Consider the following 18,171-nt stretch of genomic DNA (forward strand, 5'->3'; position numbering starts at 1 on the left):
GTGCCTATCATTTGGGACCCTTATTTCCTGTTAATGGAGTCCACTGAGTCCAGAGGCTTTCTTTAGTTCTGGCTCTGGATTACATAGATGTGACTTCTCCTAGTCACTCCTACTCCATCCTTCTACTCATTTGATTCAATCACTAGTCAAGCTTCTCAAATCAGAGCATCCTGTCTTTTCAAAGGGGTTGAAAACCTAGCCAGTGAACTCATTGCCTTCATATAGCGGCATGGAAGAGGAGTACAGCAAGTTCTGTCAATGCTGCCAGAGTGCTCCCATCTTGAAAGGCAGACTATCCACAATTTTGGTCAAAAATTAAAGACAGCAGTATTCATCTATTCTCAAAAAAGCAACCGTGAAGCAGGGATGCATTTTCTTTCTTCAACGCCTGGGCTTTGCACTGCATGTTTTAGTTGAGTGGCTGTGGATATGATAGATTTCCTCTTGTCTTACTATTAATAGCTCTAAGTAATTCTTGTTTATCATTTTAGAATTTTTAAGGCACTTTCCATACAACACCTAACTGAATACTCAACACTTTGTAGGAGAGAAAAATGATAGTCAAAATAGTAAAATGATCAGGTCAAAGGTCTAGATCTTCTGGTTTCAAATCCTCTGTCCTCTCCCCTGTGCTTTTTCGTCCTATTTTACATCTGGCAGAGATGCTTCCTCACCAGCGAGGTTCAGGGTCTCCCTGAAACACTTGGAGTCAGGAATGGGGTGCTGGATTTCTCAATCCCTTGTGGAAACTTCTGAGCCACACTTTACTTTTAGTCAAACCAGACTCTTAGGGAAACTTCCTTAAAATATGTAATCAGTTTGAATCCTAAGTAATGATGTTCATTTTATCTCTTTAATTAGAGAAACTAGCAGGTAAGATTGCTTTGATATCGTCTATGATTGACATGTTTCCCTTTTAGTTACTTTGTAGGTATGTGTGGTGACGGAGCCAATGACTGTGGGGTAAGTAGCTGCCAGTGTGTGGGGCCATCATCACCAGGACCCGCCAGGCAGCACACTCTGTTGTGCTAACCCAGAGCCCTTGGAGACAGTACGTTATGATCCATTCACCATCTCCATTCTTCTAGATGGAGAAACTGATGTTGCTTTGGGAGAGTTTGCAGCAAAGCCACACAGTGACTCAGTGGTCAGCATAGACTCCATGGGGTAGAATTTGGTTCTGGAGTCCCCATACCTTTGGCCAGGCATGGCAATGCCATCTCTTTCTCATGTGTCAGACAAAATAAATTTGGTTAACTCCTGACTAGTGCTTGGGCCCACACACCACCTTGTGAGGAGCCTAACTGCCCCTTTCTTATGTGTCCTTGGAAGAGATGCATGTGAGTGCACACAGACAGTAAGCTGACTCTTTGCTTTCAGGCTTTGAAAATGGCTCATGTGGGCATCTCTTTATCAGAGCAGGAAGCATCTGTGGCCTCGCCTTTCACTTCCAAAACTCCAAACATTGAGTGTGTACCTCACCTGATCAAGTAAGTAGGCACTTTCCACCAGCATCATTTTAATCTCTCCTGACTTTTAGGAGCATATCCCATTGTTCTGCCAGGCAAAGACTAGGGAAACTTTGTGTCCCTGTGTAGGGAGGGTGCATTGTGGGAGAATGTAGTCAAACCTTCTACTCCCAAGTGGACTCACCAGGAGCTGGAAATCACCCTAGGAGAGCAGTGGCATTCCTAATCAAATGACTGAATAGGTTATTTTTAGACAACTGGAATCTGGAGCTTATTACTGCTTTGAAAGTGGAAATTATACTCTATTGTTATTATTTTAAATCTATCTCCTTAGCTGCTCTATTTTGAGGGATTGGTAGAAGCTTTCTCCTGGCCACTTGCTTTCTTTACGCTTCCTTGGACTATCCTTCCCATTACCAGTTTTAAAAATATTTATTTGTCTTCGCTGCTTCTACTAAAGAACCTAGTGCTTTATTCCCACCCGAGTACCCAGGCCTGTCTCCCACAAAACGTACTTCTGCACATTCAAATGATGGAGATGGTTAGCATTGTGGCTGCTTTTGGTTATTGTAGCTATAATGTGTTTACAGTTTATAAAGTGCTTTGATGTCATTTATTTTATACTTCAAAACAGCCTGATACAGGAAAAAGCCTGGTTGGAGGATCAAGTTTTGGAATCCCAGGAAACCATTAGGACCAGAAGTTTTTAAAACTCTACATTTTTTCCCAATGGAAGAGATCAAAGTGGCATTTCATAAGTAATCTATTTTATGCTTTAAATAGACACTACTTACTCAAAGTCAGTCAACAATAACAAAGGAACATATTCATTGTATCCAATCTATTTAAATTTGACATATATGACTAATTTGTGCATATTATTTTAGATCAGTTTTGGAAAAATTTGGGACTGCCAAATGACATTTGAATAAAATGTTTGCCTAACTCCTAAAGCACTTGCATGAAAATAGCCTCCAAACCTGCAATTTTATATAAATTCCTTAGTTCACAGATGAAAAGACTATGACTGAGAGAAGGAAAGTGATCTTCCAAATCCCATTAGTGAGTTGGTATGAGATCTGGGGCCAGTCTCAGGTCCTCTGAGCTGAAGCAGTGCCCGCAGAAAGGACCGGAGAACCTATAGCTCCACAGCTGGAGGAAGGCCTGCGGGCCTTGGTCTGAAAGTGGTCTTTCCTGAAAATCTAGTCACTTGGCATACTGACAGCCAGCTCCAACTGGCTCAAGGCTTGTCCAGTCTGTCAAACAATGGAACAATCAGGCCTTTGATTTTATTCTTCTGAGCTCATCTGAACAGCACAGAATAACTGACCTCATTTCTTTATATTTTATTGCATTACTTTTCATTTCTTTTCACACACAGGGAAGGACGTGCTGCGCTCGTTACCTCATTTTGCATGTTTAAGTACATGGCTCTGTACAGCATGATTCAGTATGTTGGTGTTCTGCTGCTCTACTGGGTATGACTTGGGACCTAGCCTCTTGGTTAGTGAGAACTAAAACACAGTTGTGCACTCTCAATTCCCATGCCTCATAAAGGAAGAAAATAAATAGCACATTTTGAGTACCAACAGCCCCTCAAAAGCTATGTTTAAAGTTTTTGAAAGTAAATCAGAAATAGATAAATGAATGAAGGCCAAGTTGTTAGTGCCAGTTCTCTGACTCTGACAAGCTTTTTATCTAGTGGTTCCTGTGGATTGGAACTGAACCTGCTGCCCTCTCTCTCACCATTGCATTCCCCTGCTTGGGCAGATGTCACTCTTCCCGGTTCCAACATGGCTATACCCTAATACAACTTTCCTTAAAGAGACGATTCTCTGATTGGGGTGCTGGTAAATGTTTTATAACTGGCTTTCCCTGAAAAAATAAGGCCTGATTATTAATGTTTGTGAATTTTGGTGATGTAAATACTCCCACTGTGGCTGGTTTCAAACTCTCTAGCTGATATTACTGAACGAGGACTTGGGAAGAGATGTATAGTAGCATACCACTATATAGTACTTGCTCCATATAGATACAAGGGTTGTAAATAACTTCAAGAGCATAGGTCATAGTAAAATATAGAAAAATGCTAGGAAGTGCTGAATTTTGAGTATTTATTATATTTGTTTTTCATATAATTTAGTTGATGGTAAATTTTTATATTCAGGTTTTTCTATCAGTTGTATTTAACAACCAGTTCAAAAAATTCCTGAAGATTTAATAACTGACTCTCAAGAGCTAGTACAAGCCACCGTATCACTGATAGCCTGAATATAAGGATTTGAAAATTGGCATATCACAAAAATTCAGAGGTCTTGTATTGGTTTTTACTATTCAGCAAGATATAAAAGGAAGAAAGATGTGTCTATTGTGTGTAAACTCAACATGTGGGCTTCCTCTATTAACTAACACTGAGAAAGGGAGTTCCATTTGTGCAGAAGATATCTAGATTCATCTCTGTGTCTTGCCCTCTCCCTCTGGGCTGCAGGTTTTAGTTCTCTTATTTTCAAATTACCTGTCTTTTCCCACTCGCCAGTGAGTGGGGTGGAAAAGGAGAGGCTATTTCCAGAAATTTGGCCCTATTTGAAATCGCAATAACTCATGCTCAAAAGTAGAACTTTATGAGTCATCATTAATTCCTTTCCACTACGGGGTGGGGCCAAGGAAGCAAGTTACTTGCAATCAGTAGGACCTGAATGTGTTTTCCTCAAACAGCTTTATCAGGTCTTCCTGAAGGTACCCCAGAATTCAAATAATGGATTCAATAATTATTCTTCCATTGGTAAAATTTCAGTAAGGTTACCACATATTTGTCACGGTTACTACTGGAAATGCACTATTTTATTGGGTCCAACCAAACCCCAGCTTTTCTGCCAACAAACAGAAAAGAGCAGAGTTGGGTATAGCTGAGTAAGGTGTCCCCCTCCACCATGGTGAGATGATGCACACAGGGCCCAGCCCAGAAGCCCACACTGGTGACTTTCCTGGTTAGAGAGAATTTCACGGCCTTGTCTTTGTTATTCACACCCACAGACCCATGCATATACCATCCCCTTGGTAATTTACTTGAAAATCCTATGTTGCAAAGAGAAAATGAATGCACTTGATGCCAAACTTCATCCAGAAGCTTTTTGAGCTACTTTCCGTTTTATTTTCAGGAGACAAACAGCCTTTCAAATTACCAGTTTCTGTTCCAGGATCTGGCCATTACCACTCTGATTGGTGTAACAAGTAAGACATTTTAAAACTTTCTTCCAGAGATTCTCCCCTCTGCCTGCTTCTCTCTGCCCCAGGAGGGTTGGTCTGCTAGGAGGGAGAGCCCTGCAGCCACAGTCATGTAACTTATTCCCTGAGTTGTGTACAGACAGGGAAAGAGGAAATAGAGTTCCCACCTTTGAGTGTTGAAACAAAGTGTTAGCAAAGGAAAAGCTGGCTATTTTGCTGTTTTCCACAAAATAGAGAGCTTCCATAAATGGTCACTAAACATCTAAAACGAAAATAGAACCTAAAAGACATTTAAAATGAACATCTAAAAAACCATCTAAAATGAAAATCAGAAACAGTGACTTCAGTTTGCTTTTAGGTATAATTATAGTTGAAGTGTACCCAATTTATAGAAGCTAAATGGCTTTTACGTTTCCATTCCCAAATCCTAGCCTCTCAGGATTTAGAATGCAGATTAAAGCTGTTATGCTCCCCCAGCAAACTCCTAACTAATATGAGTTTTGTCCCTAATTTCCCTGCTATAGAATTTTTCCCCAGTCCATGCACTAACCTTCTTTACCATATTCTCTGCTTTTCTGTCACATATAAATGCCAACAGCTCCACTTGTACATTTTTTCTATTATTGAGGTATTATTGATATACACTCTTATGAAGGTTTCACATGAAAAAACAATGTGGTTACTACATTCACCCATATTATCGAGTCCCCCACATACCCTATTGCAGTCACTGTCCATCAGTGTAGTAAGATGCCACAGATTCACTATTTGTCTTCTCTGTACTGCACTGTCTTCCCCCCACACCATGTATACTAATCATAATACCACTCAATCCCCTTTTCCCTCCCTCCCCACCCACCCTCCCACACCTCTCCTCTTTGGTAATCACTAGTTCCTTCTTGGAGTCTCTGAGTCTGCTGCTGTTTTGTTCCTTCAGTTTTGCTTCATTGTTATACTCCACAAATGAGTGAAATCATTTGGCACTTGTCTTTCTTCGCCTGGCTTATTTCACTAAGCATAATATCCTCCAGCTCCAATGGTAGGATTTGTTTCTTTCTTATGGCTGAATAGTATTCCATTGTGTATATGTACCACATCTTCTTTATCCATTCATCTACTGATGGACACTTAGGCTGCTTCCATATCTTAGCTTTTGTAAATAGTGATGCAATAAACATAGGGGTGCATATGTCTTTTTGAATCTGAGAAATTATATTCTTTGGGTAAATTCCTAGGAGTGGAATTCCCGGGTCAAATGGTATTTCTGTTTTGAGTTTTTTGAGGAACCTCCATATTGCTTTCCACTTGTACTTCTAATCCAACCTCTCCTACTTCTCAAGGACTTTGTTTCTGTAATAATCTTTACATCATCATCAACTTTTCTCTGGTCTACTGGATCATTCCCATCAGCATATAAATATATTTCTGTATCTTCTACCAGATAATGAAATCATTAAATATATACTGAGTGTCCAGTTTATGCTTCTTACTGTAACAGGCACTTGGAATACATCAATGAAAAAAAACCCCATAATTCCTTTCCTCATAGGAGTTTACATCCTGTTAAAATAGCAAGGCTATCTATCTAATTGTTCAAAGACCTAGAATTTCCTTAATTTCTTCCTTCTTTTTACTCTTCAAATCTAATACATATGAAATCTACTGGCTCTGCCTCCAAAACATATCCTGCATCCCTTCCCTCTCTCTCTCCTGCAGCCACTGTCACAAAGCAATGTCACCTCTCTTGTATCCACAATCGATCTTCTTTCTTCCACTCTTGCTGCCTTCCTCTCAACCCTGTTTACCTTTCACACAGTAGTAAGAGTGCTCTTCTTTAAATGTAAATTTTATTGTCATCCTCTGGCTTTAAATGCTCCAGTGGGTTCCCATTTCCTCTAAATCCGAAGTCCTACATGATTTGGCTCCTGTCCACGTCTCCAACTTCACCTCTAACCATGTTGACACTTGCTTAGTTATTCCATCACCCTGGTCCTTCTGTCTCTTGAGCATTGTCAATCTTGTGGTCACACATCAGTCCTTTTATTTTTACTGTTTTCTTTGCCTAAAATACTCTCCCCTTAGGTCCTCATACGGCTTTGACTTTTTCTAACTGTTCAGATCTTAGCTCAAATGTCACCACCTCAGAAAGGTCACTTTAAATAGTGACCAAGCCAATTATTCTCTATCACACATTTCTCTCTTTATTTTTTTCAGTACTTTTCACAATTGAAATTTATGATATTTACCTGTTTTTGTTCACATTTGCCTGCTTCCCTCAGAGTGTGCTTTGTGAGAACAGCACCTTTTCTGTCCAGATCACTGCTGTGTTTTCAACACTGCTAACAGTGCCTGATGGATCAGAGGAGCTCCTTACATATTCGTTAAATGCACAGTCCTCAGTGTTAAGCTATTCTCCTTCACATCAAGCCAAATCTATCTCTGTGTAGCTTTCACCCATTCTGTTCTATCATTTGCGGTCACACAATAGTCTGATTTTTCTCCCCTTAACAGTCCTTCAGATATTTGAAGATAATTCTCATTTTTTCTGTGATTGTTCCTTCCCAGTAACAAGAACCTTCAGGTTTTTCTTTATTTTTTGATAGATTCTTTTCTTAGTGTGATTCTTTTCTGTTTTTATGATTATTAATATATATATTTATTGTGAAAAGAAGATAGGAAACACTGCAAGATATAACAAAGGAAAAAATCCATCTTATCTATTACCCAAAGCTAACCAATTAAAGCATTTTGATGTATTTCCTTCCAGATTTTTCACATATTTATATAAATTAAGAGATGGAATTATGTTCTCTACAATCTTGTTTGTTATTTTTTCTATTTAACTTTATAAGTTCTTTTTAGTGCCATTAAATATTTTAGTGCTTTTTTATTATGGTAAAATATACATAGCGTGAAATTTACCATTTTTATCCCCTTTCAGTGTACAATTCAGGGGCATAAATTACATTGACAGCATTGTGCAATGATCACCACTATTTCCAAAGCCTTTTCATCACCCCAAGCAGAAACTATGTACCCATTAAATAATGATTCTGCATTGCCTCTCCTCCCAGCCTCTGATAACCTCTATAATCTCCTTTTTGTTTCTATGAATTTGCCTATTTATGATATTTCATATAAATTGAACCATACAATACTCATTTTTCCCTTTTGTCTGGTTTATTTCAATTAGCATATAGTTTCAAGGTTGTGTAGTCATATGTATCAGAACCTCATTGCTTTTCTTATGGCTGAACAATATTCTATTATACGTATATACCAAATCTGTTTATCCATTTATCTATTGATGGACTTGGGTTGCTTTTACCTTTCAACTATTGTGAAAAATGCTACAGTGAACATTTGTATAAAGTATCTGAGTCCCTGTTTTCAATTCTTTTGGGGTGTAGGAATGGAATTTCTGGGTCATATGGTAATCATGTGTTTAACTTTTTAAGAAACCACTGAACAATTTTCCATAGTGATTACATCATTTTGAATTCTCACCAGCGAAGTATGAGGGTTCCAGTATCTCCAAGCCTCATTAATACTTGTTATGTAACTTAAAAGATATTTAGAGATCCTGATGGGTATAGAATATCATCTTATTGTGTCTTTGAATTCAATTCCCTAGTGACTAAATGATGTTGAGTATATTTTCATGTGGTTTTTGGCCATTTGTATGTTTTTTCTTTGGAGAAATGTTTATTCCAATCCCTTGTCCAATTCATACCTGGATTTTTGTCTTTTGGTGTTGACTTCTAGAATTTTTCATTTCCTGTAGGTATTAAAACCTTCCCAGATACATGATTGCAGGTATTCTCTCCTGTTTGATATGTTCTTTTCACTTTCTTGATAATGTCCTTTGATGTACAAAGGTTTTTGTTGTTGTTGTTCATTTTGTTTTGTTTTTTAAATTTTTATTAAGGTATTGTTGATATACACTCAATGAAGGTTTCACATGAAAAAACAATGTGGTTACTACATTTACCCATATTATCAAGTCCCCACCCATACCCCAATGCAGTCACTGTCCATCAGTGTAGTAAGATGCCACAGAGTCACTATTTGCCTTCTCTGTGCTACACTGTTTTCCCTGTGATCCCCCACACTACGTTGTACAAAGGTTTTTAATTGTGGTCATTCCAATTTATCTATTCTTTCTTTGTTGCTCATGCTTTTGGTATCATATCTAAAAATCTACTGTCAAATCCAAAGTCATGAATATTTACCCTGTGCTTTCTTCTAAGAATTGTATGGTTTTAACTCATATTTAGGTAACTGATCCATTATTTTTGTTAATTTCTATATATAGCAAGAGGTTAGTGTCCAGCATCATTTTTTACATGTGGAAATCCAGTTGTCCCAGGACCATTTATTAAAAAGCCTGTTTTTCCCCATTGAATAGTCTTGATGCTCATATTAAAAATCAATGGGCCTAAAGATATGGGTTTATTTCTTGACTCTCAGTTCAATTCTGTTGTTTTACACATGTTGTCCTTATACCAATTCTACATTGTTTTGATGACTATTTTTGTTGTAAGTTTGAAACCAGGAAGTGTGAGTCCTCCGATGTTGTTGTTATTTTTCAAGATTATTTTGACTATTCAGGGCTCCTTATAATTTCACATAAATTTGAGGATCGGTTTTACTACTCTGCAAAAAAGAAAAAGCCATTTAGAGATTGCATTGAATCTGTAGATCTTTTCTTACTATTTTCCTACTATTGATAACTTAACAATATTAAGTCTGGCAATCCATGAACTTTGGGTGTATTTCCATTTATTTATGTCTTCTTAAATTGCTTTCAGAAAGTTTTATAATTTTCAGTGTACAAGTCTTTCTCCTCTTTGGTTAATTTATTCCTAGGTATTTATTCTTTTGGATAATGTTGAAAATGGAACTGTCTTCTAAATTTCCTATTTAAATGGTTCATGGCCAATGTATAGAAACACAACTGATTTTTATATGTTGATCTTGTACCAAGCAACATGGCTAAATTTATTAATTCTAGTAGTTTTCTTGTGGATTCCTTCCTTCCTTCCCTCCTTCCCTCCCTCCCCCTCTCCCTCCCTTTTCTTTAATTGCTATGGATAGAACTTCTAGTACAATATTGAATAGCAGTGTTGAAAATGGGCATCTTTGTCTTGTTCCTCGTCTTATAGGGACAACTTTCAATCTTTCATCCTTGAGTATGTAGGTTTTTCATCCTTGAGCTGTCGGTTTTTCATTATGTAATATATAATCATGAGGATTACATGTAACAACCTAATTTTATGACAGTCTATCCTGAATTGATGCCTTAGCTTCAACAGCATGCAAAATCTCTGCTACTTTACAGCCCTTTTAGGTTGTTGTTACCCAAATTACATCTTTATCCATTGTGTGCCCAACAACAAAGATATGTAATTACTTTTTATGAATTTGTCTTTAAATCATGTAGGAATGAAAAGTGGACTTAAAAACCAAAAATACAATGATATGGTCTTTTTTATTTGCCTAAATAATTACCTTTACTGGTCAAAATGAGAATGTCAATAAAGAGAAAGAACTTACAAAAAGAATTCTTTAAAAAGAATTTCTTTTGGCTCATTTTCATAATTTCTATCTCTTTATTGAGATTCTTGTTTTGTGTATGGGTTATTTTCCTGATTTCCTTTAGTTCTTTGAGGATATTAAAAACATTTATTTTTAAGTATTTGTCCAGTAAGTTCAATGTCTGGGCTTTCTCACAGATAATTTCTGTCAATTTATTTTGTCTGTTGTATATTGTAATGTCTTAACTCTGGAAATCATGTTCTTCCCATTCCCCAAAGTTTGATGTTTTTTGTTTTGCTGTGTTTTTGAGGTTTGTCATAGTCTGTTTAGTGACTTTCCTAAACTGTTTTTACAAAGATTCTACCAGTTGTCATGTGTAGTCACTGAAATCTCTGTTCCTTTTAACTGTTGTTCATCTAGTGTTTTTGACAGATCCCTAATTATAAGAGTTTAAAAACAGGAACAAAGAAATACCTCCCCCAATCTTTGTAGACTGGTTCTGAGTTGGGGTGCTTCAACATTTAGCCAGGCTTGTACTAAATCTAGAGAGCATCTAGAGCTGAAAACATAGGGTCTTTTCTGGTCTTTTCTGAGCATGCAGCTTGCCCTGGGCATGTACATGGCTGTCTATATGCCGCAACATACAGAGATGCTTATGACTGCCATAATTTCCCAGAGAAACTTTAGTTTTCTTTCAGGCTTTGGGTCATTATTTTATGTCTCAGCTGTAACCTCTCTCCTACTTCTGGTTATTGTGGGTAGTTTGTTAGTTTTTGTATGTTTTCAAACAGTGTGTGCTGCTGTTCCACCCTGAGTGAACATTAGGTGAAACAAAGATGCTTTGCATTAGGTGAAACAAAGATGATTGCTTTCCACCAGTTCTTCAGGTAGCCCTCTGTCATGTTAGAACAGACGTACACAATAATTTGTGGATAAAATCTTCTCTTCTGCCTCTGTGACCAGGAACAAGTGTCCATAAGTAGGCATGATGGGCTTTGATCTCCAGGATTGCCACAAGGATGAGGAGGGTGGGCAAGGGCAAGTAAAGATGTCACAAAGCTTTCCTACCATTTTAAAGTTGCCTTTTTCTTGAATCAGCATTTGTTTGGATGCTATAGACCTTTGTCTGTTTTTCAGTTGTAGCAAAGTTAGTCTGAGAGTTCTGCTTGTTTTTTGCTCTTTCTGTGGAAGGATAGGATGTTGGAGCTGCCTACTCTGCCATTTTGCTGATGTTACTTCTCATTTTTGTCTTTAAATATTTCAATGCATTGCTTCTTAATGACTGCATGTTATTCCATTATATAGATGTACAATGATTTACTGTAAATGATTCCATGGTGTATATTTTTCTACATCTGTGATATTTAGCTTACATTTCCAGAAATGGAATAATTATGTCAAATGCTGTGAATATTTCTTGATCTCTTCATATTTGTTGCCAAATTGCCCTGTAGAAAGTTTTTGTAAATTTACATTTTCACAAGCTGTGTTTGAGAGTGTACATTTCATCACTCCCTTACCTATAATTTAATAGTCTTTGCCTACTCAATTGACAATAAAAGGCATCATGTGATTGTTCCATGTCTTCTGTCTTAGAAATTCCTCACAAGACTTGAGTTTGACATTCATTGTTTTCTTCCCTCAGTTTGTGATATACTTCAATTTGTCAGTTTCCTCATATGTGTAGTCTTAAGAAGTTGTACCATTCTTCTAATGTAGAATATATATTCCTGTTCTCATAAGTATAAAACTTGAATTTATTTTGTAGTGAACTTGAATGGTGCCTACCCCAAGCTGGTGCCTTTCAGACCTGCAGGACGGCTGATCTCCCCACCTCTACTGCTCTCTGTGATTTTCAACATTCTTCTCAGCCTGGCCATGCACATTGTGGGCTTTATTCTGGTTCAGAGGCAGCCTTGGTATCCCATGGACATGCACAGGTACCACGACAGCCTCAATTCTAGCTTCTCACATTCTAATTTCTATCACACATTGTCTGACCCATATGATGGGAGGCAAATGGGTCTTCATTTTTCCAAAGGCTTTGGCTCCCTTAAGTCCCTTGGGCAGCTTCCCAGTGATCTTCTCTTCTCTGTAGCACAGTTTGAGGGTCTCATGCCTTGGTACTTACCTTTGCCTTTCTTGTATTATAATGATCTATGACCATCTTTTATATCCAGGGTGACCATGCATTACAGTTTGCCTGGGCACTTCCAGTTCAAGCCTCAAATTCCAATGAAATTATGAAAATGTTTTCCTTTCACATTCAAATCTGTTCCTGATGGATGATAAAGTATAAGACTACCCTACTTATATGGTCTTATGATTATCCATCTTAAGCCATTAGAGGGAAGAATTGTGGCTTATTCATCTGATTCTCTGCCATATAGCCTTAATATACATGATTGGAGCCCAATTTACTGAATAAATAACTTGTTGAATCTATCTATCTATCTATCTATCTATCTATCTATCTATCTATCTATCCATCATCTATCTATCTATCTATCTATCTATCTATCTATCTATCTATCTATCTATCTATCTATCTATCTACCTATCTATCTATCTATCTATCTATCTATCTATCATCTATCCATCTATCCAAAACATAGATCGACCTGTGCTGGTTTCTTTCTCCTTATATTCTTTCCCAAACTGTAGGCAATCATAGAAGCATTGAGAGTATGATGTCCTGTAGATACAAATGCCCCATAAACGGCTGTCACCTTACTTCATTAGCTTTTTTGTTTTCCTTTTTAGTGTCTGCACAGTGAAAAATGAAAGCAGCTCACAGTTAACCATTTCTTCTACTGCTCCAGAAAAAAATGGAAGTAATGGTTCCTTCACAAGTTTCGAGAACACAACTATATGGTTCTTGGGAACAATCAACTGTATTATTGTGGCTCTTACCTTCTCTAAAGGAAAACCATTTAGGCAGCCCATCTATACAAACTGTGAGTAGAATTGTGCCAGATCAGAGGTGAGAGGTCATCAGAGAGGAGGACGGACATGCTCAGGTCACTCAAGGAGCACCTGCAGCTTTGATGCTTATCTAAGGTCTCCTGAGTCCCACTCCAGGGCTCCATAAAGCACATTGTGCAGCCTCATTCTCATGATCCTTTGCTTTTCCCCTCAAATCTGTATTAAATATTGGGGCTTCTTTCACCACCTCTTTCTCTCACCAGAAGATTGTCTCTACATGTCTTTTCATGGGATCACTCCAAATTGGGAAGATTCTTTTATTTCTCTGTCAGTACTTGTCAGAATTCACATTGCAGATGGAGAGAAGGGTACCAGCCCCCTGTTGGAACATGTCTGCTGTCATGAAGACAATGATCTGGGTGGGATTGTGTGGTTGGCAAGCTTGGAGTGAGTCCAGCCTGGAGAGACCTGACTCTTGATGAGTGTAGAGGCTCTTGGCTAAACCTTACATCCTGAGCTGCAGATAGGGGTGTGTTTTAGGAGGAACGGATGACCTGCTTAGCCTTTAGGGCATTCATTTGTATACCATCAGTCCCATTCTAACTGGGAAAACTTAGAAGCACAAGTTGAAAAATCAATATCCTCATAAAAATTTGTTCAGAGAAAATTATTTTGCCCTTCCTCTTGGGATGAGGAAGCAACTGAATACTGACCTCTACAAATGTTGTACTGTAAACATTTATTTTATTTTTTTACAGAGTTTATTTACTCTGTAAAAAGCTCTCCTTTTTTCCAGGGAAGTATCTGAAGCAGATGATTTACATTAAAGAGACTCAGATACATGGATGTCTTCAAGGCATTTATTGAAAATGTATTTAATCAATGTTACCCTCTCTATATTTTCCATTTTTATTAATTGAAACTTATGCATGTGAAAATTTCCAGTTGCCTCAAGGACATGCATAGAAATTGTTTAGGTGATATCTATTGCATAGAAACAAGTACTTTCCATCTATTAGGCTGTGTTTGGATATAGAAATCAAATAAATTTAATCAGTGTTAATCTAGACTATGTCTATCAATAGATATGACACTGTATATTCTGATTTCTCAGAATGATAGCTTGTGTTCTTATTTCCTCAGATATATTTGTTGTTCTGCTGATTATACAGCTGGGTGTGTGTCTATTCGTTCTATTTGCTGATATTCCAGAATTATATAGACGTTTGGATGTAAGTCTTATCTCTGGGATGTAATGATGTTTCACAGTTATATAACACCCTAACTTCAAAAAGCAAGTCACAATTACAATGCATATGGTTTCTTGACACTGATTATTCTTGTGGGATGATAAATGAATTAATTTATTCATATTTTTTTACTTAAGCTGGTCAGGAAATAAAATCTGTCTTGTCCTGATTTCAAGTATTTCAAAAGCATTGAACATTTTTATCTTAGAAGATCCCTGTAAGACCGGAAAATCTATTTATATATATTCTCTTTCAAATGTGAGAGAAATTTCCTCTAAATGCATCTGTTTTGAAGCTGTTAAAAACAGTTTTGTCTATAACACCTGTTCCATTAATTTTCAAATCTGTATTTATATTTTTTTAAAATTTCTTTAAAAGTATGTTTTTCTTCACATTCATAATTAATGTCTGCAAAACTTACTTTCAAGAGCCATAACCTACCTTATAAACTCTCTTAGATTTTGTAATTTCAAGACTGGTTTGAAATTCTGTAAGAGACATGAAGTTTACATACTCAAGCAAAGGAAAATATACATTTTGATTCTTCTAACCTATCCTACTTTTAATTAGAAGTTAATAGTTACTAAATGTCCTTTACACCAATAAATAGAATATGGAAGAGACGTTGAAAGGGGCTGAGCTTTTTTTTAACTTAGTGCTGTGTGAACCTGCCTGCCTGCCTCTGCACCTTAAAGATAAGTTTCACAAGGCCGAAGATTCCTACTCATTTTTTCTATTACCAGTGCCTTGCAAAGCCAGTGACACATAATGGCAATGAATGACTCATTGATTATTGTATTTCAGGCCATTAAATGTAGACAAGCACTTGGCATGCACAGTGCATTGCAAGCCAGCAGCTCCTTCATGAACCCATCATGACATTTGACATCTAAACTAATGTCTATGTTTGGTTTTCATTTTATAACTGTATTACTATGGCTAACAGTGTAATTGCCACTGTTGTTAAGTGTCTTCAAAAATTAGATTAAGTACTCGTGGAGAAAAATAATCTTGCCCACTAGTCTTCTAAGTGAATTAAAACTTCTTCATCCTATAGAAGTTAAGGTTAAGACCTGTTGAGTTTTGTACAGTCTTCACCTGTAAGGCACATAAAGACTCTTGCAAAGCAGATGGTCCTTTTTATAATAAATTGGGGAGCATACTTGGTTTGGAGGGAACCAGTGTGGAATCATTGCCAGCATGACTTGCAAAGCAGTCTGCAGAGAATTATTGTTCATCTTAAAAATAATTATTTTTCTTATTATGACATAAAATTATGGGTATATTTTACAAAAGGTTAACATATAGTCAAGTAAAAATTTAACATGATTCCCTATATCCTTCCATCTTTGAAAATTCATATTACAAATGTGCATTGACTGATTTATGAAGCTTATTTTATTTTAAACAGAATCATGCTGTTTTGCATCCTTGCTGTTACTCATTTAAAAAAAATAAGCATAATTTTCAAAAAATAGGGAACATACTTGCATGATTTAAAATCTGAGAGTTAGAAAAATTCTGTAATGAAAATCTTCCCATCCTTGTTTCCCAGCTACTAGTTCCCCTCTCTGGAGGCAGCTGATGATACCAGTTTGTTTTACATACTTTCAGAGAAATTTTATACATATGTGCACATATATATATGTGTATGTGTGTGTGTGTGTGTGGTGTACATGTGTGTTTGTATATATTTTCATATTCTGCCACATTTTTACACAAATAGTAGCAAACTACTACATTTGTTCTGGTCTTCTGAGTTGGATATGTCAGGTGAGATGAGATTAAGGTAAGAAAATTATTGGAGGAATTGCCTGGAGGGAAAAGCTTAGGAAGCCAGAGGAGGGGGGAAGGCATACCACTAGGATGTGGGTCTGATCCCCATGAGAAAGAGAGGGAAGGAAGGAGGCCTGATGAGCTGTTTCAGGCTACAGTGCATTTCTGAAGGAGCCAAGCCTAAATTGCCCACCAGAGGTTCTCGTGTCTCACAGGAAAGAATGGGATTAGAAGCCCTTCTGCCCTCAGTTCCTGGCTATGAGCAGCCCTGGAAGTGTGGCGTCAGGGTGACCATTATGGTCGCATCTGAGTACCACACCTGGGCATGTGCCATTCAATCTCCCAGCTGCAGACTGATGGGCATTACCATGGCTGCTACACCCACATGCACAGTCCTGCATCTTGTTCTTTCATGTGACAGTCTATTTTGGTAATTGTTCTATATCAGTATATACAGCTTCCTCATTCTTTTTATGTTAGTATAGCATTTCATTGTACCATAATTTATATGTAATCCCTATTTAAAGACATTAGACACTCAGGTTTGTTTCCAGTTTTTTAATGTTACAAACAAAGCGGCAATAAAATAGCCTTATATATACACCATTTCAGCCATGTACTAGTAAATCTCTAGAATAAATTCTTAGAAATGAATGTGAACTTTGAATTAATAGCATTGTCCTCCATAGAGTTGTGCCAGTTTTTACTCCCACTTGGGTATAAGGCAGTGTATGAGGAACACCAGGTACATCAGAGTGCCCCTGGGTTTGTTTCAATCATTCAGTTATCTGTCTAACATACATATGAATCATCTATGTCATGTGTCTGGGCAGGGTTTAGGGAAGACACAGAGCAAGTGGGGAAAGAGACAAGTGGTGGCAGCTGGATTTTAGCCCTGCCGGCTTGGTTGATGTGTGCCCTGGGGACGGCACGGCCTGTGCAGCTCTGCCTGAAGTCCTGACAGGGAAGCCTTGACCCAGGGCTCAAAGGCAGGTCTTCGCTGGGGAGAGATGTGGTACCAGACAGAAGAGGGCAGCGATGCCCATGTGGTGGTTTAACATGGGCGCCCTCAGAGCCTCCTGGGAGTAGGGCCACATTTCTGTATTCCCAATAAAAAAGTGGTCAAATTTATTTGGGGAAATTTAGAAATTACAGAGAAAAAAGAACAAGAAAGGAAGATAAAAGAAAGAAAACAACAATCACAGTCCCCAGATCATTGGAATCATTGGGTATTTACTTCCACACTGTTTTCTGTGCATACATGCATAGAAATACTTATATATGTAAAATGTGTGTGTATGTATATATGTATATACAAATATGTATATAAAACAAATACACATATATGCATGTGTCTTTTACTACATGATTTATAACTTATGAAAATGTACTGTCAACATATATAAATTTTTCCATTGTATATTTGTCATCAGACTAACTGTGCTTTTTTGTCTCCTGCCAGCTGCTCTGCACTCCTGTTCAGTGGAGGGTCTACATTGTCATTATGCTTGGCACCAATTTTATTGTGTCCTTTGTTGTGGAGGTAAGTGCCCTGAAGCTGCTGGTCTCTGTGGAGGTATGTCTCTGTGGGGGTATGGGTGGAGTCTGAAAAAGGGGCAGCTCAACAGGGGACAAGGCTCAGCGGTGCAAGGGGCTCCCTTCCCTGGCAACCTGAGCAATGGTGCTCTCTTCTGATGAGTGCCAAACAAGGCACTAATTCTCCCATCTGTAATGTGGAGCTGGGAAGAATGGAATCTTGATCTCTAAAGTGGCATCCATTTCTAAAATTCACAAATAGAGACCCAATTCAATTCATTTTTTTGAAACTGAGGCATGATTCACATACTATAAAATTCATTTTATAAAATTTTATAGAATCTATAAAATTTTATAAAATATACAATTGTACACTTTTTAAAGTATACAATTCAGTGGCTTTTAATATAGTCACTAAATTGTGCAACCGCTACCACTATCTAATTCCAGAG

At 37.5% G+C, this 18,171-nt stretch overlaps 1 protein-coding gene across 6 annotated transcripts in view; it reads left to right on the forward strand.

Moving 5' to 3' along the window:
* Positions 1-18,171, forward strand: part of ATP13A4 (ATPase 13A4) — a 122,375-nt gene that overhangs the window by 99,106 nt on the left and 5,098 nt on the right. For 3 of the 6 annotated variants that reach the window (XM_073231896.1, XM_073231895.1, XM_073231898.1), the window contains 8 exons: positions 921-963; positions 1,381-1,490; positions 2,851-2,947; positions 4,628-4,700; positions 12,001-12,172; positions 12,996-13,189; positions 14,301-14,389; positions 17,646-17,726. In XM_073231896.1, coding sequence (XP_073087997.1) covers positions 921-963; positions 1,381-1,490; positions 2,851-2,947; positions 4,628-4,700; positions 12,001-12,172; positions 12,996-13,189; positions 14,301-14,389; positions 17,646-17,726 — 859 coding nt within the window. Of the gene's footprint in view, positions 1-920; positions 964-1,380; positions 1,491-2,850; positions 2,948-4,627; positions 4,701-12,000; positions 12,173-12,995; positions 13,190-14,300; positions 14,390-17,645; positions 17,727-18,171 lie in introns of those variants that run through there. The other 3 variants (XM_073231899.1, XM_073231900.1, XM_073231901.1) reach the window with 2 other exon arrangements.

Source organism: Manis javanica, chromosome 3 (assembly GCF_040802235.1).
Source record: "Manis javanica isolate MJ-LG chromosome 3, MJ_LKY, whole genome shotgun sequence".
In the NCBI taxonomy this organism is placed as follows: Eukaryota; Metazoa; Chordata; class Mammalia; order Pholidota; family Manidae; genus Manis; species Manis javanica.